Source organism: Mastigoproctus giganteus, chromosome 4, assembly GCF_048544385.1.
Source record: "Mastigoproctus giganteus isolate SK-2022 chromosome 4, ASM4854438v1, whole genome shotgun sequence".
In the NCBI taxonomy this organism is placed as follows: Eukaryota; Metazoa; Arthropoda; class Arachnida; order Uropygi; family Thelyphonidae; genus Mastigoproctus; species Mastigoproctus giganteus.
This window is the reverse complement of record NC_143578.1, coordinates 74,663,411-74,688,509: the sequence shown is the minus strand read 5'-3', so window position 1 is coordinate 74,688,509 and position 25,099 is coordinate 74,663,411. Positions and strand designations below refer to the sequence as shown.

The window sequence follows — 25,099 nt, the reverse complement described above, 5'->3', positions numbered from 1 at the left end:
ATAAAGTTCCCAGACTAGTACAATAAAAAACACAAAATTAAGGAGCCCAAAAATGGTTTTATTTTTATTCAAAGTACCACCAACTGATTGAATGCATTTATTATACTATTCTAGAAGTTTCTGAAAATAGTCAGCAAGGTATCCAAAGGGATGATGGTCAGTTCAGCAATTACATTTTTCTTTATGTCCTCAAAACAACCTGAAACCTCCTTCCCTTGAGGGCAGTTTTCACCTTAGGAAAGAAGTTTGCCAGTACTCAATTGGGAGAGTAGCGTGGGTAGTTGATATCTATGATGCCACATTTCGTCAGAAATGTCTTCAAAAGTTCGGAATGGACAGGAGCATTGTCGTGCAACAAGAACCAGCTGCCTTTCTCTCAAAATTGCAGCTCACCTAGGAAATGCACTTCAACACTCTTTGAGGCACCTGTATGTAGAATGCAGCACAGACTCGGTCCACTTCAGATACATATTGCTTGTGAGTCACAACCTGTTAAACAGGATGTGATTTGCAAGAAATTTTTGTTAGAGAAAGGGCCTTGGGCATTGGAATTAAACATACTAAAACATTACTGCCTCAACTGACAACTAATAAAATAAAATAAAAACCAAAAGTTTATTGAAACAAAAAAATATATAATTAAAAATTAGGATGTGTTAAAAATGTACCTAAAATGAATTAATTAAAAACATTAAAATAAAAAGTTGAATTAAAAACATAAAATTATGTAAAGGGGCAAGTAGCTTTTGAGATGAAGAACCCCTTTGTCGACTTACTGAAGCCTGCAACAGCAGGTCAGCAGATTTTTTCTAGTTTAAATCAAAATTTGACATTATTTGGTTGCTCCAACTGCAAAAACCTTAACACAGAACATTAAGGCTATTAATGAAACTTGTTATTACTTTCAACCTGTCAGCACACCAGACAATCTCTGTATCACCATATATTGAAGGAAGTATGAACTACAATATACCACTTCCATTTACTTTCAAACAAATAGGACACGACTGCAATAGCACCAGTAGGGTGAATTTGAGATTTGTACAAAGTGAGTAGGTATTTAGAAGAAAGTAACGCTGAGAGCGAAAGAGAAAATCCAGTTCTTTTTGATGCGGAGGAAGGGATATTATGATGCATATGCCAAGAGGGATTAGAAATCAGGGTAATCCCTAATAGAGATATGTGATCTTGTCTAGAAATCTGAGTGTCATTGTAGATAAACATAGGAGCAGAAGAATTCTTTTTGCAAGATATAAGACAGGACTAAGTGTAGAAGAACTGAAATTATCTAACTGATCTTTGTTCCACTGGAGAAATACCTGGAGATTGACATTTAATAGTGAATGAACATCTGAGAAGTTAAATATCTGGGAAGTAGTGAATATCTGAGAAATTAAAGATCTCTGAGCAGGGCAAGATTTCTCAAACTGGAAGATGGAATGCCATGTGCTATCATCAATAAAATTATGGATAGGATTTCCAGTCAATGGAAGACGGTCATTAATATAGAAGAGGAAATGAGTGGGAGAAAGAACTGCACCTCAGGGAACAACCACCTACCATCACCTGCAGTGAGGGTCACAGAGAAAACTGGATATGGAATTACAGAAACCAGTCTGCAATCCATAAGATGGAAGCTTATTTAGAAGACCTTTCTACCAAACATGATCAAAAGCCTTTGAAATGTCAAGAATTCTGAAATGCTTCAGTTCCTGCAAACTTTGAGTTTGTCCACAGACGGTTAACATAAGCTAGTATATTGCCAGTGGATTGTCAATAAAGGAATTCACATTGGCAATCATTGATGAGAAAGGTTTAAAGACAGTTCAGGAGTTAATGGCTTTCTCCATTACTTTAAAAAAGAGTAGAAGTACATGCAATGAGATAATAACTGGATGGAAGGGATTTATCACATTGTTTAGAAACTAGCTGGATGTGAGCAAATTTCCAAGCAGAAGGAAAAACACTAGTACAATAAGAAATTGCAAAAAGGCAACATAGAACAGGAGTAAGCTCAGGTGCACAGCTTTTGAGAACAAGTGGAGAAATACTATAAGGACCCAGATCTCTCTTAGCATGAAGATATTTCAAAATTCTTCTGACATCCTATTGACAAAAGAGTACAGGAGGCATTGAGAGGAGTATATGGGGAATGGTAGGAGGTAGTTTACCAAGTTCGTCAATATAAGAGTTAGAGAAGTATGATGCATGCAGTTCAGCTTTACCTTCAGTTGAGGTGGAAATGGAACCATCAAGTTTTAACATAAGTGGGAGCACGGATGGGGAAAAAGTTGTGGCTTACCAATAGCTTTGGCAAGAGATGAGAATGCTAGACTATTGTTGTTTTGGTGTACAAAGAAAGGACAAGATTTTAAGGTGGAGTGTAGAATAAAGGATTTATCCCTGCAAGAATAACTTCTTTGACAGAGAAAACATTTGACAGATTTAAAACTGTAATTCAACAAATGAAATGAAGAATAGATATCTTGCAGATCATCCCACTTCACATTCTAGTAATACAAGACAACATGAGGCTGAGAAGAGACACAGCCATGAGAGACAGGCTTCATTAGAGAGGAGACCACCGCCAAATCTGAGGTGCCTCGAGGAACACTCACCTTGTCCATATATTTGGAAGTTTGGATTGTTGGCTGTGGGGTTAGGATCGTCGGGTATTCTGGTTAAGTAAATGAGCAATCTGTGGGAGATCATTAGTAATTGCAAAAGCCTCAGCATCTTGATCAGCTGGATCTGTGTGACTAGAAAATGAAAGCCAACTGGAGTTTTTAACGTTAAAATCACCAAGGAAAATTACCTCACTGTTAGGAAAGTCGGAATGGAAAAAGGTCAAGTTTTAAAGAAAGGAAGTCAGAATTCCAAGTGATTAGTGGAGTTGGGAGAACAATAGAGGCAATAAATGAATTTGACTGAATGGGATAGAGAAAAATATTTTAAGCCAGAAAAGATCAAAAAGAGGAGATTCAAATTACTGTCTCTGACAGGGAACATCAGAGCAGACATATGCAAAACTACCATCTTTGAAGCAAAAGGAATTGTACAGCAAATAACTGAGATAAGCAGTGATTGAATCAACCAATAATCAGGATTCTGTCAGAAAAGTGGGGCTTGGCAGATTGTAAGCAGAAATGATATAACTGAGATTGGAACCGAGACCACATATTTGTGAAATAAACGAGGAAGTGTTTCAGAAGTTTAGATCTTTACACAGATAAGTTTATTCTATTAGTTTGACTATTCATGATGAATTCAACAGTAAGAAAAGGCAGAAAGGAGCTGTACCCTCAAAATGTAAGGAAGATTGGATCTAGTTATGATGCCCATCATAACCTGAAAAGACTTAAAACTTGGGTTTCACTTCACCACTTCAAGCTTCCAATAAGCAAAATGGTGGTAATGCACTGGTTGATGAGTTATCTACCACCTAGTATTGCCTAGTAACGCAGAGAAGCGGCATTCTGTGTGGTGTTGGTACCACACCTCGATCACTGCTTACATTGGTTCTCACATGGGTAGTTACCTACAAGTATAATAGGTGCCATATTTCAGGACTTGCACACGGGGATTATATCCAGGGTTACTAAAGCCTCTGCTTGCACCTTAACCATTGTTAAGGTGAAAGCAGAGGCAAGTTATTACACAAAAAGCAAAAATGTAGGATCAGGTATGAAATGCCAATAAGCTTTTTTCAATTATTCTTGAGAAAAAGAGTAAGCGCTGCTCTCATTAATCAAAGAGATATCACATTTGTTTGAGTTTCCCTGCTCCATATCCTAACCATAGTGAATCATGTTATCGGCCATGCACAGCAGGTGTTTCTGATTCATCAGTATAGTATCTGCATGCTCCTACATATTTATAATTGGAAATTTAAAAAAGTCACTTTTTTTTTATATTGCATCTATTAATTATTTTGTGTATTGCATCTGCTAACAAAAATTTAGCTATTGGAAGCCACAGTGGAAACTGTGGCTTCCAATTTTCTGTATTTATAAATGATAGTCATCCAGTTTTCTGTATTTATAAATGATACTGATGATGGTATATCAAGCTTGATGTCTAAGTTTGCAGATGATACGAAAATTGGCAGGGTTGTTAAGGACACTAATGACAGTACGCTGCTGCAACAGGATCTAGAAAAGTTGAGCAGATGGGCTGAGAGTTGGCAAATGAAGTTTAATATTGACAAAATGTAAAGTATGGGAAGCAGCAACCCCAGAGTGACATATCAACTCTGTGGTACTAAACTGACAGTGGTAGAGAACGAGAAGGACCTGGGGTAATTGTGCAGGCAGATATGAAGTTTTCTGAGCAGTGCAGATGGTCTGCAAGAGTAGCTCATAGTGTCTTTTCAATGATATACAGGAATTTTTCTAGCAGGGATAAGGAGGTGATTATCCCCTTATATAAAGCAATGGTCAGGCCACACCTTGAGTACTGTATACAGGTCTGGAGGCCTCATTTTAAGAAGGATGTAGAGCTGTTGGAATGAGCACAGAGAAGGGCAACAAGATTAGTGAATGGAACAAAGGGTTGCTCTTATGAAGAAAGGCTTAAATTTTGCAAATTACAGTGTCTGGAGACTAGGCACCTGCAAGGTGATCTGATTGAGGTGTACAAAGCCTTGAATGGTTTGAGCATGCTCAATGCTGATGGAATTCTTCCTCTTGCTAAGAATAATCATTTGAGAGGGCATAAATTCAAATTGAGGAACGATAGATGTGCAGAAGTTTGCCTTTAGCCAGCGGGTGGTTGGTTGTTGGAACAGACTGCCATCCTTTGTTGTGGAAGTTGATAGCCTAAATAAATTTAAGGGTGAGCTGGACAGGTACTTGGAATGAACGGAGGGGTGAAATGGGAGTTGTTTTTTTTTTTTTTTTTTTTTTTTTGGCTGATGCTGCATAAGCTTGCTTTCTTGCATCATATTATGCCTTTGCTAATGCTAAACTGGAAAAACTGGTGTCAAAGTGGCAACACCCCATTTACACTGGATAAAAAAGTTGGCATTTATTATAATTTTTTTTTTTTAAACAATACCAGTACACCACCTTTTTGGTGTTATAAACTTTCAAAAGCTTGTGTCAAACATACTTTGAAATACTACTAATAATGGACTGTTTTTTGAAATAAGTATTTAATATTTTCTTGATATGTATTTGACATTCTGAGCTCCAGACAAGGGTTAAATTATTTATTTTGTAATGTCATCCTTTAACATTATAATGGATACAACTATGATTAACATTTTTTTTTTTTTTTGCATTGCAAAATAATTTTTTAAACAAAAGTACCTTAGTACACACTGTGCCTGAGTGTGTGTAGCTCGTGTTGAGCATAACTCACTAGAAGTGCACAGAGCATTTTGCAAGCCTTGGAATAATGTAAAATTTACATATAAGAATAGAAACTATTTCTGTGCATTCTCATACATAAAATATTTCTTGGTATTTAGCATTTTTAACCTAAAATATTTCTTGGTAATTAGCATGGTAATTTTTTTATGCTCTGCATTAAAAATGCAAATTATTTAATGCATTAGGCTTGACAAGAAACAAGCAATATTAAAAACAGAATAAATACTAATAGAATAAATGAAACACTCAAGTGTATCAGATGTATTTCTGCTAGCTTCCTCAATGGACTAATAACTAGAGCATTTGCTGCTCGTACAAAAATATCAAAGAACAAAGATATTACAGAAAATCAGTTAATGGAGTATGCATCAATTCCCCCAATAGTTCATGGGACGGTAAAGCAGGATACTAAAACTAGGGATGACTGTCTCTTTCTGTTATATGGCTGAGACTTACAAAGGAGTGGCTTTTAATAGAAATTGACACCACTGAAAGTTTCACTGATGAGGGACAATTTCAGGGAATGAGGGGGATCCTTGAATTGGAAGTTTCCTGATGAGGTGATCTGTTGCTGTGAGTTGAGTTCTGGGGGGGGGGGGACAACTACCTAGGATGCATCCAAGTATGGAATTAGTGCCAAAAGATTTAGGGCTTGTTTACACCTTTGCCAAACAAGTAATCCAATCCAGTTTGGATTTTCAGTTGAGTAGAGTGTTTGCAATGTTCTATCTCTAGTCAGCCAGTGTTGAAAAAAATTCTGTATTGCAATGGCATTCATCTTAAAATTCCTATAGTACAGGCAGTTTTGAATATTTTTTAGAAAATATTATTAGTAACAATGAGGGTATTTTTATAGTTTTTGGTAGCTGCTCACTCTTAAAAATCATGACCTACCTTCTTCACTCTTTGTGCCAAAACTAAGACTGCCTTCTTCTGTACTGACCTGCTGAAAGGTAATTACTCCTTGTTCCTCATCTGGAAGATCTGGGGAATTACAGCCAAGTGGAGGCTTCCTAGACTGGATTTTATCAGGTGATACAGAATTTAGATTAAGCTTCTGGGCTTTACGTGCCTTCTTCTCGGCTTCTGCAGCTTCTTGAGCTTCTTTTACTGCAGCAATCAACACCTGTCGTTTCCTTTCTTCCAATTCCTATTTAAGAAATAGGAATAATAAATCATTAAAATGACAAAAGGCTTTAAAATAATTCTTCTTTAATTATGAAAATCTTAATTTGGCCAAATTCTGATAATCAGAATATAGTAGAAAGCTCAGTAAAATTAGAAAGTTTCCATTAGTCATTCTTTAAATAGGAATATTTCTGAGTTATTTATCGAAATATAGTAAATATCATTCAACTTAAATGTTTACATGATTAACATTAATAGTGCATACTATTATTTGGAACAACTGAAACTGGTACGTACAGTACATGCCACATATTGTGAGCAAGGATAACGTTATAATTTCATGAGGTCCCAATCAGACATATACTAATACACAGAATAATGCCCTTTATTGTAATCAGTGCTTCAGTTTATATTACTACTTTTTTTTCCTTATCACAGTTCACAAGTGTTCAATGGAAGTGATTACGCAATTCTCTGATTTGTTCTTGGGCTATGAAACATTGTGTGGCTAGTTACCGATATTGCTTTATACAGTATGGTTGTTGGTGTTGTTGCCCCATATAAAAGTACTGTATCTGTACTCCTACCAATCTGACTTTTACAGTAGAGCATTAACGCTTTTCCAATTTTTGATTTTAATATTTTCATCGTTTTTAATGGCTTGTATGGATTTACATAAACATTTTGACAGTTTCATTTTTATTGATGACTTTCTTGAAGAAATAGTATTTTTCATTCCCCCCAATTTATTAAGTACAGCAGCCCCCTAGCCAAAATATTCTAGCAAATCTGCCATATATACAGACATGGTACAGTATACAAATATTAACAATATCAATCAATTATTACTTCAATTCAATCATGACAAGTCAACTACTCTGTGCAATGGTCATCCCCTCAGTTACAGCACGAGCTAAACAAGCATGCTACAACAGAAACCGATGAAGAGACTGTCCACAGATGAGCATCACATCCTAGAGACTGATCATCACCAGTAATCTTCAAAAGATAAACAAGCAGTTCAAGGAGCAGCCATCCACCAGCAGTCAGAGAGCTCAACAGAAGTTACTCATATTAACCAGCAAAACTAAGATGGAAGAATTGTTATTGCAAGATCAAACCCATGAAAAACAACAACTAAGGCTTCTTGCCAACTGAGTTGGCAGGAACAGAAGTGGACACAATATCAATCAATGAAGGAAACAGAGTACCAACATCCTGTCCACCTCGGCAAAGAAATTTATCTGCTCCTATATAAAAAATAACATACTATTCCATGTAAATAAAAGTGTACAGTCCACCAATTCATCCATTATTCAATCTTAACTCTTCCAATTGCAAAAGAATATCCCTTCTCACAAAAACTGAATTTGAAAATTTTGAAAGGCAATAAAATTTTCCCTTGTTTTCATTAGCAATGGCTCAATTCCATCCACCAGACAAGTTACATTATCAACATTATTTAGCAAATCAAAATGCAAATCAGCATATACCAAACAATTAAAAACAACATGTTTCCAGATCACCACATGTACAGTTATATCTTTCTACAATTCCAAGAGACTATTAGTTTAGCAAAAAATGATTCGTGACCTGTTAATAAAAATGTACAACATAGATTAATATAATTTACGCCATTAACATAAGGGAAAAATTTGAATGCTATTCTACCTTTTTCAAAACACTTCCATCTGCTTTGCCATTTTTGTAAAAGGAGCTCCCAAATCCTCTTCTTTTTGTTTCTTAAGTCATTTAAAAGAGTTAATTTTGATGCCCAGCAACTCAAATTTTATACCTCTTCTCAAATAAAAGAACAAGCTTCTAAATACTAACTGTAAATCGAGTGGCATCTTGCCAGCTAACAGTTGCAAAACTTCTGTGGAAATAGTTCTGCAGGCCATAACCACTTTGAGTAATGTAACTATGTACAGAATAGAGCTTTCTGGTGTTGCTTGCTTTGATTGCATGGCCAACCCAGATTGATGCACCATACATAACAATCAGCAGAAAAATACAATCATAAATCAAATGGAATGCTTTCCCCTTTATCTCCCATTCCATCCACATTATTCTTGAGATCATTGCAATAAATCTCTTCACCTTCTCTGATATATAATTAATATGTAAGATAAAGTTCAAGCCACTAGAAATACATATTCCCAAGTATTTAATCATTAATATCTGCTGTAAGGAAATAACCATTCACTCTTACGAGAAGAGGTCTACTAAGAGCAAATTTATCCTTCAACATCGTTGTTGTTGTTATTTGGTTTTTAGGAGCATTAGCAACTAAGGCCATATTGCTCCGGGGATATGCGGTGGTCATTCCCTGGCCTTTCTGCATCCTCCGTATTTGGTGGCTCACAGGCTCAAACTCTGGTCTAATCAAGAAGCGTGTGCTACGCACTGCTGCTCCTGCCCACCTGGCTACGGATGCGCCCTTCAACATCGTGATTTTAGTTTTGGATGTAGAGATTGTCAGCCTAGGTAAATTACACCATTTGCATAATGCTTTCAATATGCAATCAGATCTCATTTCAAGCTCCTTTCTGGAGTTTCCATGAACCACAGGTATTACCATATCATCTGCATAAGCTATTGTGTGCAGGTGGTCAAATTCTCTTGAGCCAATCTTCCAAAATCAAGTTCCACATTAAAGGGCCAAAGACAAATCCCTGCGGGCAGCCTTAAGTCATACGACGCATAATTTATCCAAAATTCAACTTAACTGTTACTGTGCGATCCCTAAGGTAATCTTTAATTATAGAGAAAATATTAAAAGAATATTTAGCTATGCACAACATCATCAATACACTGTCCCAAATAATGGAATCAAAGCCACCAGCAAAGTCTACAAAAATTCTCAAGGTATATTTACAATTGGATTCCCAAACATTACGAACTAAAGGGTGAAGCACATCCTCAGTACCTACACCAGGAGTGAAACCATATTGTTTGTTAGAAAGGCCAATATTACTTCTCTGGTAGATAGTAATCAGCATGGCTAAAATCTTCTCATAAACTTTACCAAGACCAGGGAGCAATGCAATAGGACCATATGAAGCAGGTGAACTGGTTGGAGATTTTAAGATAATCTTGAGCAGTGCATGCTTCGAGAGAGACAGAATACACCATCTCTTAAACAGTTATTAAAAACTTGTAACAATTCATTCGAATAAAAATTAGAGAACTTTTTGATTACCTCTCCCTCCAGTAGTTCCATACCTGGACATTTGTTATTTTTAATGATTTAACAACGGTGAGAAGTTCATCATGGGTAAAGGATAATTCTTCAATGTCATTACCATACGACTCATTCAACGCATGCATATGACGATTTCTAGATTAATACATAGGTTATCAGCCACATTATCACTACCTATAAGGTGATCTAAGATTACACTTATGGAATCTTCCCAATTACACGTCTCAGTGCAGCCCTTGCCAATAGCATATATAACATCAGCAGCTGCTCTGAATTTGCCAGTACAAGCTTTAAAAACCAATCCCTAAGGGACATTATTTCCTGCTGTTTTCACCAATGTTTTCCAGCAGTCATATTTTTGTTTAGCAATAGCATGGACATACTTGTTACAAAGATTTTGATAGTCTTTCTTTAATCAAACAACTTCCAAGCCACTTTCCCTATGTTTGCTCTTCTGGAATTGCTTCCTAGCCTTATTAACCTGTTTTTTTTTTTCAATAGAGTAAGCTGAAGTGTCCACCACTGAACCAGTCTATGTTTTATGTTTCCATTTCATAGCAGCTACACAGGCATCATAGATGACTTTTTGCAAAAACTCCAGAGTTCTCACCTGTCCTGTTAGGTAACTCAGAGACCACGATCATGGCCCACTGAAGACTTTTCTCAAAGTTATCTCAGTATGCATACTTAATAGCAAAGCGTCGTAATTGAATAAAGCCAACTCTGCTTTCCCCATCTGTATTGATTTCATAAAATATCGTACATGATCAATCAATACCCAGTCAGATTTGACTTTTCATCCACAGACAAATCTAGTGCCAATGGAGTTAGTAAGAGTTAGGTCAATGTTTGATTCACCATTTACTCTCCAAAAGATGGACTCCTTCCCAGGTTGACTGTGAACCATAAGTTTATGCACTGCTGTCATATCATATCATCTAAAGCTTTCCCTCTATCATCAGTAGTGCCACTGAACCAAAGTGAACTCTTGGCATTAGAATCAATTGCAAACAATACAGGCAAATTTCCTAGCTTATCAAGAACACTACCAATATAAACTAAATATGGCCAAATGTCAGAGTTGTATTAAAATACATTGAAACAAATACAGACTGAATGTTAACACAAACCACATGACTACATAAGGATTCAATTTTGGTTACTACTGAATCGGAATTAAAAACAATTATTGTAGTTCTCACGTCTCGACAAGGATTATATATGACCCTACAGAAAGGGAGATAACCAACTATCTTATCATTCACATAAGGTTCTTGGATATAAGCAACATTGATATTTTCTTGTTGACATACAATTTTAATTTCATCTACAACAAGATTGAGAGAATGCTGCGCATTCGCATTCAGCTGCATTATTTTCAAACTTTTAAATGAACTTATATTGTACGTGTACTGATTTGAGTTACAGTAATTTGGACGAAAGGAATCAACTGTACACAGTTTAATTAGTTTAAACACTCTTTGATATTCTGGACACTTTGTCACAAAAGAATGTGTCTCCCACATGGTTTCTAGTAATACAGTTGGAATATACAGCCTCTTTGTTAGTGTCTTTGCAATTTTTATACATATGGACTTTCCCAGCACAATGGCTACATATAGGATCTTGTCGTCTAGGGTTTTGGCAGTATGCCCAAAACCCTAGCATACAGTCACAAGCTAGAAATCGTTTAACCTGTATGACATCAGTCCAACAAATAAACAAACAAACACTGCTGTTACATTACAAAAACATTCTAATTCTTTACCTCCAAAATCCGGTTATTACCAGCATCACTCCTGTTCCTACTTATGAAGCGAACAGTGACCTCGGAAACCACCTCCTCTTTCGTCAGTCCCAAATGCAAAAGATTTTTCTCATGAACGTCATGTAGAAGATCATCCTTCTGTATTTCCTTACTAACATCATACACAATTAACTTCATTCCAGGTCTTTTGGAAAATCCAAAAGCTAATCCAAGACATGTCAACTGTTCACATTTTTTTAAAATTTCTTCTGTCTTTTTTAGTTTGTGTCTCTAAAAAACAATGCTACAATCAAATACCTTTCTTACCTTCCGTATCCTGACCCCTCTCAACGAGTTTCTCATTTCCTTACCCACAGCAATTCGGACATCTTCACTACTTTTGAGTACAGAGTTGTCGTTAGCTTGAATTAATAAAACATGTTCATCATCATATGATCTAGCCATTTCATCACATGAGGAACTCCCTTTTAAGCCAGTATCCTTCATAGCAGAACCCACGTCACTCTTAACTACATCACTATAAAGTTTTAGATTTTGTCAGTTATCGATATCTTGCCCATAATTCTGAGAGAATTCATGCATACACTGTATCTGTTCCTTAAGAAGATCCCATCTAGACAGTATCACTGTGATTGAACTTTGATTGATACCACTCTCCTTGGCAAAAAGGAAATCTTCCAAATTTTTGTGTAATTTAAATGTTTATTTATATTTCTGCAAAGCTGTCAGTATTATCAACTCCAAAATCGCCATCTGTGTGAGACAGTTTCTCTCCCCAAAAGAAGTCACTTTTTTGGACAACAGGATTAAAATTCATGTTTTTCTTCCTAATTTCTTTTGAACACAACAATACTTGCTTCAGTGGCATTTCCTATCTCAATTTTAGTTGAAGAATTTTTATTTTCCTTGGCCAAATCCATATCACTCTGAATATTTCTCTTAACTTTACATAATTCTTTATCCCACTCATTCTTAGGCATATTGATCTTGACTTTCCTCCTATTATTTCATCTTAAAATGGGAGACCTACTGCACGATGAACACAGTGATCCAACTTAACTTTCTTCCCCACCATAGCATATCTGCCTTTGACGACATATTTTGATTGAATTCACGAGATCTACGTGGTGTCAAAAGTGCAATGTCCTTATCATACCTATTATCCTCAACTATCCAATTCTGCTAACATGATAACGTTATCCGAGAGAACCACCTCCCATTCTAACATCTCACCTACACCTCCAGAGATTGAAGACTCGGAAGATTCTTTGCTTTGACTCAGTGATAATTTACCTCAAGATATACTTGGATCTTGAAATTCCAACTAACATGAAGAATTCCAATTCTTCCTTAATTTATGTTTGAAATTTGCAGACTTAATGACCTCTGCCAACAGTGAGACTACACTCCTTAGCACCATTTTCAAGATTCATAGAACCTGCAACCTCTTTCAATTCAACACCACAATTTTTTTTTTTTTTTTTTCACTTTTTTTTTTTTTTTATTATTATTATGATATTATATCACCACAGGAATTTCCAAAAGAGGACACAGAATTAATATAGATGCTGCTACATAAACATATAGAGGACGTTAATAACTGTATAGAGGTACTACCAGCCTTCTTCCTTCATTAACAATGGCTGTACAGGCCTTTACTAAATAAAGTGCAAATTATTTAAAATTCTATATCTTTTCTGATAAGATATTTTGTCCCAAACTGAGATACAACTAATCAGCCAGATATACCCTTTCACCTAGTTAAAGTCCTCTTCCTCCATATGTTGCAGATTTTAAAAAGTAGCTCTTCAAATTCTGAAGTACTAGTGCTATGCTAAAGCATAGGCAGCTGGAACTGACAGTCAGAATAGAGAATGTTCTAACTGCCAAAATAGACTTATCGTAAATCTAGCTTTAATACCTTTCTCTGATTACAAACCTGATAGACCTTATCAGACTATACCTGTGTATCACATGTGGACATGGGTATATGTAATGGGTGGCACCTAGAAGTCTGTTCAATTCCGCCTCGTTTCTCTGTGAAGAACAGTATCATTAGAAATGGGCCAGATATGCGAGTGATGTAGGTTTGTGTGTATTATGTGTGTGTTCTGTTCTGGACTCTTGGCTACCCAGAAGCATCTGTCACCTGGACAGATGATTCTGAGTACTCGTCCACACCACGGGAAGGTGGGCCAGTCCCTTTGAGATCTACTGTCTCAAAGAGAGACTAATCCACCTAGAGTTGCCAGGATTCTCTGGAGGCCCATTCCAGAGGGAGGGGGGAAAGGGAAGGGAAAAACCACCCATGGTGCAGGTTATGAAGAGAGAAAAAAAACAAAAAAAAAAAAAAAACGAATAAATAAATAATAAAAAAAATAATGAACAAAAAAATAATAAAATAAATAAATAATAATAAAATAAAAATAATAATACAACAGTAGATAATAATAAAAAAGGGAAAAAAAGGAACTAGTACTGATAAAAAACAAAAGGATAATTAATAAAAATAGACAACTTTCAATAAGGCCATATCTAAATGGCAGATTATGCAGGGGGAAAAATTATTTTATTATTTAAATAAGTAGCAGTTTAACCTGCAGTGCTCAAGGAGTATCTCTAATGTGATCCTACTGCTTACAGGCTAAGAAAAAATATCAGTAATTCAAAGGGGTTGTCCTAGGACTCCACTGAATACCTATTGGAACACATTAGGGCCTTCCCATGCAATACTTTAATCCTCTCTCTCTAGTTGGCATCATGTAAAATTACACCTTTTATGTGGGGAAAATAAAAATAACTTATTATGTGGCATTACCAAACAGTATCAAGAGTTTAGAATTAGGGATATAGATTAAATATATCTGCTTCTTTTGTCAAATGGTAATTTTTTTTATACAAACAAAAACCAATGGCAGATTTCCACCCCATGAAGGAATAAGAGAAATACAAATAATCTGGGAACTCATGACAAAGCATATGATGAGTTCCCAGATTAAAAATTTGAATTTTTGTGCTTCATGTAGGAAATCTTGCCTTTAAATGTATGAATAAAATTAGAAATTAAGTGATCTAGCATTGTATACGCAGCCACTACAAGAAATAAATTAAAAAATTATAATCTCTATGGAAAATTACACTGCAGAATCCACAATCTGTCTCAATTGAAATGGAGATGACATAACCACAAACAAATAAGAAGTAACATCATTTAGCTGGAATATGGCACAATTTCCTTTTTGCAAAGTAAAATGGTAGCCAAAATGAAAATATTGCATTTTGTATAAAAGTTGTATTTTGTGGTCACAGGCAATGGTATAGCAGTTTTGCTAACAGGAGGCAAAATTAGGTAAGGAAATAAAATGGAAATATACATTCCTGCCCTTGTATACAATAATAGCCCAGAACTGCTCAAGCCATTACTAATACAGACAGAAGAGCATTTCCCATCTGTGCTAGTAATGACCCTGGACATTATAGATATGTACCAGTAAGAAGTTGCATGTATACAAAAATATTAATAATATTAATAATCTTAAAACATTAATAATATATATATATTTATATACAGCAGACTCTTGATTTACCAGGATCAGATTAACCGGGACACTTCAACGCTCCAAATAAAAAAAAAATAATAAAATAAACCAGAAATCATAAAATTCAAGTAATAACTAGAATAGGTATAAATAGATGTTTTGAGTTGTAAATAAGCCACAAGAAGTGGCATTATAATAGATTAACGTCTATTATCTTGCAAAGCCCACTGTCTTCACACTCACTGCTTAAAAAAGAGAGAGAGAGAGAGAGAGAGAGAGAGAGAGAGAGAGAGAGAGAGAGAGAGAGAGAGAGAGAGAGAGAGAGAGAGAGAGAGAGAGAACAAATGTTTAGTTTGTTTTAGCATGTCACGTCGATTGTTGGATTCCGTTGCACTGCAAAAAGAAAAATTTTGTTTCGTTATTTATGTCAGGGATTCAAATTTTTTTTTTTTTTTTTTATAAAAATCGCGAAAATGATGGGTAAAAACAAGAGTTGTGCTTTCAATTAAACAAAAACTTGAAATTATTCAAAAGTTTGAAAACAGTGCATCCATTAAATCTTTAAAGAACCATTATAGTGTTGGTGACCGAACCATACATGACATTGTAAAAAATAAAAGGAAGCTATTAGATTTAAAATCTAATAGCTTCCCTTTAAAATCTAATAGCTAAAGTGCATGTCCAATATGATGGACATGCACTTTAGCTATTATATGATGGACATGCACTACTCGCAAGTTTATTCGTTTTTTTATCTATCGGCATACTTTTTATGTAGGGTGCTGAACATTTTTTGATACAGTAAGTCCCCAACTTACGTTGTTGTTATTTGGTTTTTAGGAGCATTAGCAACTAAGATCATATTGCTCCGGGGATATGCGGTGGTCATTCCCTGACCTTTCCACATCCTCCGTATTTGGTGGTCACGGGCTCTAACCCCGGTCTAATCAAGAAGCATGTGCTGCGCACTGCTGCTCCTGCCCACCTGGCTACGGAGGCACCCCCAACTTACGTAACTTCAGACTTATGTTAACTTTTTTTCACTCAATTTTTTTTCTTTTTTAGGATTGTAAAATTTAAAACAGTAAAAAAAAAAAAATAATAATAAAAAAAAAAAATCAATAATGACGATCACAGTACGTACAAATTGCACAGGTAATATACAGAGCAACAAGCTTAAAAATAGGAACAAAGAAAAGAAATTCTAAAAATTTGGTTTTTCTTTTATACGATTGAAGATTTCAGTGAGGGGGACACAGATTTCACCATAACGTAAAAACTCACACAATTCCAGCTATTGGTATTATCACAAATGCAATAAGATTGCATTTACTACCCAATTGCATTTACAGAAGCCCAATAAACTGGAAACTGCAAATTGTTTTATGGCAGTGACCTCCATTTCTGGAGGTCACTACCAAAAAATTATCATTATTATTAGCTATATGGTGCAAGGAAGCTTGAAGCTTATGCTTCACCAGCCAAAAAAAAAAAAAAATTCTGAATTATCCTGAGAGAGAGAGAGAGAAGTAGACAGGAATCACCAAAAAAAGAGAAGAATGATGATATCCAGCTCAGGACCCTGGGTGTGCCAAGCACATACCAGATGTGAGCCCCTAGCAAGATATCTCTTCATAACACTGTTTAAAGCTGCAACACCCTAGATCAATGATGGCTGATGTCATCAACAAATGGAAATGTCGTACTACACACAGGAAATATTGAGGGGGTCAAAAAAATTAATAGAAAGAGATTGAAGGAAACTTGGTAGAATAGTATGCAGATCAGACCTCATCACATACTGTCAACTGGGAGTTCAGGAGCTGATATTAGTATGACAATATGTATGCAGCTGAATAGTATCAGATTTTATGGAAGAGCTGAAACAAAAAACCAAATGTTACAGCATACAATACACAGGGATAACTTTCCAGGTGCAGTCCATCATAACTAATGCCTGGGAAAGCTGTTGTGGAGTGATGAATCAAGGCACGTGGGTTTTCAATTTGATCTTTGGGCTACAATCTGTGTTTGAATCTAGGATATCCAGACAATGTTATTTAACATAGTGTCATCCCAAAACACAACCACCATCTGAGGTGGTTGTGTTTTGGGTTTGGGGCACTGGTTGCCATGCAATGTTCATTATTCCAGGCATTCACAATTCTGGACAATTCTGCTCTTCCCAAAGTGTGATAACAGTATGGGGGGGGGGAGGCCTCTGTTCGAACATGACAATGCACCACACTGTACTGCATAGCAGTACAATGTGGCATACTATCACTGTAGTAACTGTTTTAAAGACACTGGTATGCAAAAGTTTTGTTTGCCTGCCAAGCACATCAACCTTAGCTCCCACAGACCCCACTGGCATATCTGCTTTGGGTAATTTACATGCCCACAGGGCGCCTCCGTAGCCAGGTGGGAAGGAGCAGCAGTGCGTACCACACGCTTCTTGATTAGACAGGGGTTCGAGCCCGTCACCACCAAATACGAAGTATGCGGAAAGGTCAAGGAATGACCACCGCACCGGAGCAATATGGCCTTAGTTGCTAATGCTCCTAAAAACCAAATAACAATAACAATAACATGCCCACAGTCAGTAGAAAAATTAGATGACAATGCTGAAGAAGAAATGGACAAAAATACAGCATTCCTATAATAAAATATTAGTTTAGAGTCTACTGACAAGGATACAGTGTGTAAGTCAAGGTGGGCTGACACATTATTAAATATCATAGCACCAAAAGGTTTTTTTGAAACATGCAGATGTCTAGTTGCTTTTGACAATATGGCACGTGCACACAAAAAAACACATGCACAATTAGTTTTCACTTCCATTTTCAAGTTTAAAAAACCATAAAAGTGCAAATTTTCAAACAGCATCAAAGAGGTTTTGCACAGAAATTGTCATATACAAGGGCTTTTCATACATTATGGAATCTCATCAATTCTGCTTAAATTTACAAAATCAGTATCATTAGAATCTGAAAATTGTGCAGATTAATTAACTGTCCATCATGCATTACAACATCAATTATCTTATCAGTGTCTCAGTTTCTTTCCTTCAGTAATTACAATCAATGAAAGCTAATCACATTTCTTCCAATTCTCTTTTGTGACTTATTATATTCCTTTGGATATTATTTGTTGCCTTGCGCTGGTTGGAGGAATGAATGGACATAATGCAGGATAAAGAGGAAGAAATCCTTCATTGGTTAAAAAATTATTTTCCAGTTTTTATTTATTATTTTACATAGCCTTTTATTTAATTCCAAATCATCTGGATTGGATTACGTTGAAAATAACAAAGAGGAAGACAGTATATCCAGCTGATGACAGACTGCATCAATACAACACCAATAAACATGGATTTCATTTTATCTACCTTTAATAACCATTCTGCCTTTGCCAGATCAGGATTAAAAGCTTCTCCTTTGCATTCAACCAGCCTATAATAATAAACTTTCTATACATTAAAATAATTTTCCTCCTAATGATATTTAAAATTAAAAAAAAAAAAAATTTTAATTTTCTGTTTACACTCCCGCACAACAACAAAGTCAGTAGAGTTTACAGTAAATTGTCAATACAAATATTTATCGTATTTGGTAGTCACAGCCTTTAACCCCGGTCAACTCAAGAAACGCGTGCTATGCGCTCTCGCTCCTGACCACTCGGCTACATCAGGCCTAATCAGTCAATGGGAGAAGAGAGATGCTGGTTACATGGTAATACGTAACAAATAATAAAATATGTAACAGAACCTTGTTTTACTGTGGTAAAACAAGCTTCTGTTAAAGCATGGTCATGCGCTATGTTCATCTAACATGACCACATGGTACCATGCTTGATTCCCATATGTAACGCATTTATGTATTCATAACAGAAGAAGAAACACATGCAATGTCAAAAGCTTCTGTATTTTATTTTACTTTATCAAAAGAAGTGAGCACAGTGAGCAGGGGGCAAAGCCCCCTAGTAATTATTATTACTTTCTCCTTATAGGATTTTTTCCACCACGACAGGTACTTGTATCAAGTGCATGGGGAGGTTGGTTATGTCCAGTTCATATTATGTTCAACGCCATGTTCGTTGAACATGGAGTAGAGTTCCATGTAAGAGTTCTCTGGGAGACCTAATGCTGCCAGCTTCTAATGCAGGCTCTTTGGCACAATGACGGTGGTTGATAGGATGGTCACTACTACTTCCATGTGCCAAATTTCTTTGATTTCCTGATCTTTTCCTTGTAGGTTTTCTGGAGATTCCTAGTGTTTTGCGCCACTGTGTCAATCAGGTAGGCAAGCCTTTTCCTTCTTGTCAGTGGGGGTTATGTCTGGTCTGTTGTGTGGGGTTGTCTTGTCCATTATAATGCTACAGTCCCAGTATAGTTGGTGAGTAGGGGTCTCTGGAATGGCCTGGGGTTCGTACTTGTATGGCACACTTTCTTTGATCAACTGGTATTTTTGTACTAGTTTCTGATGTTTTGTTTCTGGGGCTAGGTGTCATTGTTGACACGTAATTTGTTCCTCCAGGATCTGTGATGTATTCACTGTTGTTCCCGGTGTTGATTACCTGGTTTTGGATAGTGAGAACAAATCCTTCAGCCTTGGGGAGGAGAATCCCACTTGTGAGCCATGTGTTGAAAGCCATCTTATCTAAGTGGTCTTTCCGTCTTGTCTTCGTTTCTTCTGTCTCTGTGAATGGGCTATCCTTGTTGAGGTCGAGTGCTGTTTGTCTGTCTTCCTTAAGGCTTGGTAGATTGGCTCTCTGTTTTCCTGGAGGTAATCCTCAGGTTCTAAATTGCCTTCTGTTGTTCAATGAAATCTGACAAACCCCCTCCCTCCTTTCCAAGCTGTGGTCAGTCACTTGATGGCACGTTGGGTGGTGTTGACAGCTCCTGATCATCATTATCCTGGTCGTTCTCATAATCTACACCAGCTCTGAGTTGGTCCAATCTATGATACCGAAGGAGTATGTTAGTACTGGAACTGCATAGTTGTTCATGGCCTTGACATGTTCTCACCATTCAGTTTTGTTTTTAGCAAGCTGCTCAGTATCTAATATTTCTCAGTCAGGTGGACCTTGATCTCCTTGTGTTCTAACTGTTGAGCCTGTATCATACCCAGATATTTGTATCTCCCTCTGTCATGGCTTCAATCTCTTCACCAGTGTTATTATTACTTTGTTTGGTCCAGGATGGTGTAGGAAGTCTCTTCTGTTCGGCAGAATGATAGGGCAAATTATCCAGTAATATCACGCTACAGGGATCGATTAAAAAATTTGGCACACCATATGTGAATGATGCATCTTTAACAATTATATAGACACGGGAGGAGATACAAAAAAATCAAAGGAATACCAATGGATGCAAGAACCGCTTCCACTATCACAAACTAATTCTTACACTACTTTGAATCACAGTTCCAAAAACAAAATGACATAAAATTAACCATGTTTCGATTCATTGACGACCTGGCTGTTTTCAACTGCAATTTAAACAAAATGCAAAAAGAAATCTATCCTGAAGATACTCACAGTAAAGAAAACTAGTGACAACACCGACATCAATCTTTCTAGCTTTAGATTACACAAGAAGATACAAATAAAAAAGTTGTGGTAAATAATCTATATGATAAAATATGCATTTAATTCTAAATTGCACACCTCTGTCAGTGGGATTATAATATTTTGCATAAAATCCACAGGAATATTATTTCAGCACAATGCATTAGATATGTAGGTAGAGGTAGCCCTTTATTTATGTCGGGTTTAGGTTCCTGGGGGAATAGGCACAAATGTAAAGAACCCTTTATATAATGGAGTCAATCGTAAATCACAGGGTTAGGCACCAAAAATTTTACCTACCACTTTGCATCAATTGTTTTATTTTATTAGCATTCTTCATAGTTGTAGTAATAGTTGATGGAGGCATATTCATAGCCCTACTACACACATTAGGGTGGCTTTCACCAGATCCATCCTCCAAATATTGCACTAGGATTCACTGAATTACTTTTACCAGACATGGCATCTCTTTATTCTATTAAATTAAAAACTTTATAACACAACTGGCATAAATTGCACACAGCTATCACTATTATTATTATTTAATTTATTAATAGCACAATTAACAAAAAATGTTAGCGTAATAAATTTCCAACACATGTAAATAGCGTAAACAACAACCAACTGAATGCTTCACCACATGGACCTTTACCACCCACATCCACAAGTGGCTACTTTGAGGGTGGGAATCTTTCTCATCTCTGATACAGATGTACTAATTGCTGATTGGCTCAGATTGTCCTAAATCACATGAACAGTGCATGATAATACATAGCACAGCATGATGCAGATAAATTTTGTCTGATGATTTTAAACTTTCAATTTTTAAAAAAATTGGGGGAAAAAAATTGCAAAAATAAATAAAAATGGCATTGTGGTTAGTGATCGGCACTATTATGAATGGCACAAATCGGACCAGTGCAAAACGAGGGCTACATGTATTTCTAATACAAAGCATTTAAAAAACTATATCGAAAATTAGTTAGAAACGATATTCCTCCAAATTTCAATTTAAATTTGTAAATTTAATCTAATTATTATTAGATTAAATTATTATTAACCTATGGCTAATTATTATTAACTGTAGTTAATCAACACAGTTTAGTCTCTTTTTATGCCTATACATGGACCATCTGGATACCATAAGTACATTATAGTATTTCAATGTGGTTTATAATAATAGTTTCTGTCACTACAATGCACCATTTACAAAGTATTGAAGCTACTGCCTTTCAGTTTAGATATACAAAATTTTAAATAGAAAAAGTTACCAAATTTAAATAAAATAATTTAGAGAAAAAAAAAAAATTTGCCAAACTTGCACTAAACTGTAATCAAAATACTAGAAGATAAATACTAATCAAAATACTTTATGCTGCCAGGAACCACGGTCATGATGTGACTTTCTTAACAAGATAATCTGTACCTTGGTTTATTAGCATTAGTAGAGGCATTGATGCAAAAAAAGCATGCTTATATAACATCAGATAAAAACAAAACACATTCCCATTTCACCCATCCATTCATTCAAATGCTGCTTTTTTTTTTTTTTTTTTTTTTTGGTCTGGTTCTACCTTGAACTTATTTAAGTTGTTGAACTCCACTATGACAGATGGAAGTGGCAAATTTCTGCACATCTATTCTACAATTGTCCTTCCTCAATTTGAATTTATGTCCCATCAGGTGAGTAATCTGAGCAAGCAGAAGAACCCCAAAAGCATTGCGCTTGCTCAAACCATTCAAGGCCTTATACACCTCAATCAAATCACTTCAAAGGTGCCTAGTCTCCAGAAGCTGCAATTTGCAGAACTTAAGCCTTTCTTGGTAACAGCAACCCTTTGTTTAATTCACCAATCTCGTTGCCCTTCTCTGTACTTGTTACAGCAGCTCTACATCCTTCCTAACATGAGGCCTCCAGACCATTGCCTTATACAAAGGGACAACACCTCCTTATCCCTGCTAGCAAAACTCCTGTATATCATTGACAAGACATCATGAGCTACTCTTGCAGCCTGTCTGCACTTGCAGAAACCTTCATATCTGACTGCAGAATTACCCCCAGGTTCTTTTCATTCTCAACTACCCTGAGTGTAGTACCACACAGTTGGTATGTTATTCAGGGGTTACTGCTACCCATATGCAGTACTTTACATTTGTCAATGTTAAACATCAGTTGGCATTTCTCAGCCCATCTGCTCAATTTTTCTAGATCCTGTTGCAGTAGTGCACTGTAATTACTGTCATTAACAGCCCTGCCAACCTTCATACCATCTGCAAACTTGAACATTAACCCTGATATACCTTCACCAATATCATTGATAAATACAGAAAACAACAAGGGACCCAATACCGAACCCTGGGGGGGGGGACTCTACTAATAATATTAGTCTATGAAGAGCAGTGTCCACTTATTACCCCTCTGTCTTCTCCCACTCAAACATCCCCTTATCCATAGCAGCAACTTGCGCTTAATGCCATACTGCTCTAATTTGCATAGTAGTCTGTGTGAAACAGTATCAAAAGATTTCCTAAAATCCAAGTATATGATACCAAAATTATTTTTTGCATCCAATTTCTTTGTGACCACATCATAGTATCCAATCAAATTTGTCAGACAAGACTTCCCCTTAACAAACCCATGCTGTGTCTGAATTATAACTACCGTCTTGTCTAGATGATCCTGCAATGATTCTTTAACAAGTGACTCCATTATTTACCCTGGAATAGAAGTTAAACTAAGAGGTCTGTAATTATTTTATTTTATTTATTTATTTTTTTTGGTAGTTGTTGGCGCATAGACTTCTGTGGCCATAATGCACCTCCCAAGGTTTTTGCAGTACTTTGATTCAAGCCCGAGGCGGGAATCGAACCCGCAACCTTTGGGTTGCCAGGCAGGCGCTTTACCCACCCGGCTAGCCCGGTCAGCAGTAATTATTTGTGTCGTCCTTTGATCTCCCTTTGTGAATTGGGGACTCATTTGCACATCTCCAGTCCATGGGAACCTCATTCTCCTAACTTTTCTACACTGTTAGTTGTAATTCATTAATCTCATATTATTACATTAATTTTTACTTAACTCGCTATGCATTATATAAAAAAAAAATGCTATTATTTTAAAAATGTTAATTTGCTATTCTCTAAAAGTGTATTTTATTTTATTACCCCCCCCCCACTCTAGGCCACAGCTGCTTAGCACTGGTCAGAGTGCAGGTCCTATATAGAAAGAAAGAATTCAATGTATTCACCATATTTTCATAACTGTTCCACACAATAGCCATACTTTTGTTTTCCCAGTAAAAAAAATTTTGTAGAAAGTCAGGAAAGCCCACGTAGCATTTAACCCACATTACCACATGGTTCTTTACATTGAGGCAGGTGCCCGAGTGTTTCACTGTACTAAAACCGTAAATATTCACCCTTCTGAACCCACAGATTCTAAAAATTCTAAAAAAATAAAAATAAAAAAATTCTTATTACTACAACAGCCAAACCAGTAATATATATATATATATATATATATATATATATATATATATATACACATACATACATACATACATACATATATATATATATATATATACAATCAGTCCTCTTATAACACGTGTTTACACTACATGAATTCGATCATACACGATTTATAAATTGAGGAATGATATCATATATAACACAAACCTAATTCACTTGTGCATGATTCTCCTTTGTGTTTACAAGAAATGGCAGTCAAACGCAGAATCACCCCAACTGAACGCAACATGAAAGGAATGAAGAGAAGATTCTGAAAATGTATTTGTTTTTTATATCAGTGAAGGGGGAAACTCATTTCACCAAAATAACGTAAAAACCAACACAATTCCAGCTATCAGTATTATTGCAAATGCAATTAGATCGAGTTTACTACCAGTTTATAAGATTCCACTTGCAGAAACACAACTGGAAGTTGTTTTTATTGTTTTATGGTAGTAACCCCGAGAAACGTGCTTTAGTAAAATGTGAGCTAGTGAGGTGTTAATAGTGTGTCTCTGCCTTTACGGTGTTGTTTATTCAGTTGCTACACGCGCGCACAGCTATGTTTATGTGTATCAAGCATGCCTCCTCATTTTGTAATTGTGCTTTATTCCCTAAAAATGAGTAAAATACTTATAAGGTGTGAAAAGGAAGCGTCCTGGTGAAGACGCTACAGATTCAGAGAGAAAAAGAAAAGCAATATCGATAGACAGAGGCAGACTGGGTCAAAAATTCTTACCCAGGAAAATTTGTAGCAGCCTCATACTAGCGTTTATTGCCAAAATCACATCAGCCTCCATTGTCTGGCCTCCAGCCAACTAGGGTTCCCCCAGTAAGGCTTATGGCCAGTCCGCCTCTGTCGATAGAGAAAAAATATGAAATTGTGAAATACTTTGAGCGAAATGAAAGACCATGTGATACTGCATGTGTTATAATTGGTAAATAAATTTGATGAATTTGAGGTATTGCTCAAAACATCAAAGGCAGATATTGTTGGGATATCAGAGACGTG

The 25,099-nt window shown here is 36.1% G+C and overlaps 1 protein-coding gene across 1 annotated transcript in view; it reads right to left on the bottom strand.

The window, feature by feature from the left end:
- Positions 1-639: 639 nt before the first annotated feature.
- LOC150086838 (uncharacterized) overlaps positions 640-25,099 on the bottom strand; it is a 120,212-nt gene continuing 95,752 nt past the window's right edge. The window contains exons 9-11 of the mRNA XM_090372291.1: positions 11,474-11,743; positions 6,267-6,522; positions 640-668 (exon numbers count right to left, since the gene is read on the bottom strand). Of these exons, the coding sequence (XP_090228417.1) occupies positions 640-668; positions 6,267-6,522; positions 11,474-11,743 (555 nt within the window). The remainder of the gene's footprint in view (positions 669-6,266; positions 6,523-11,473; positions 11,744-25,099) is intronic.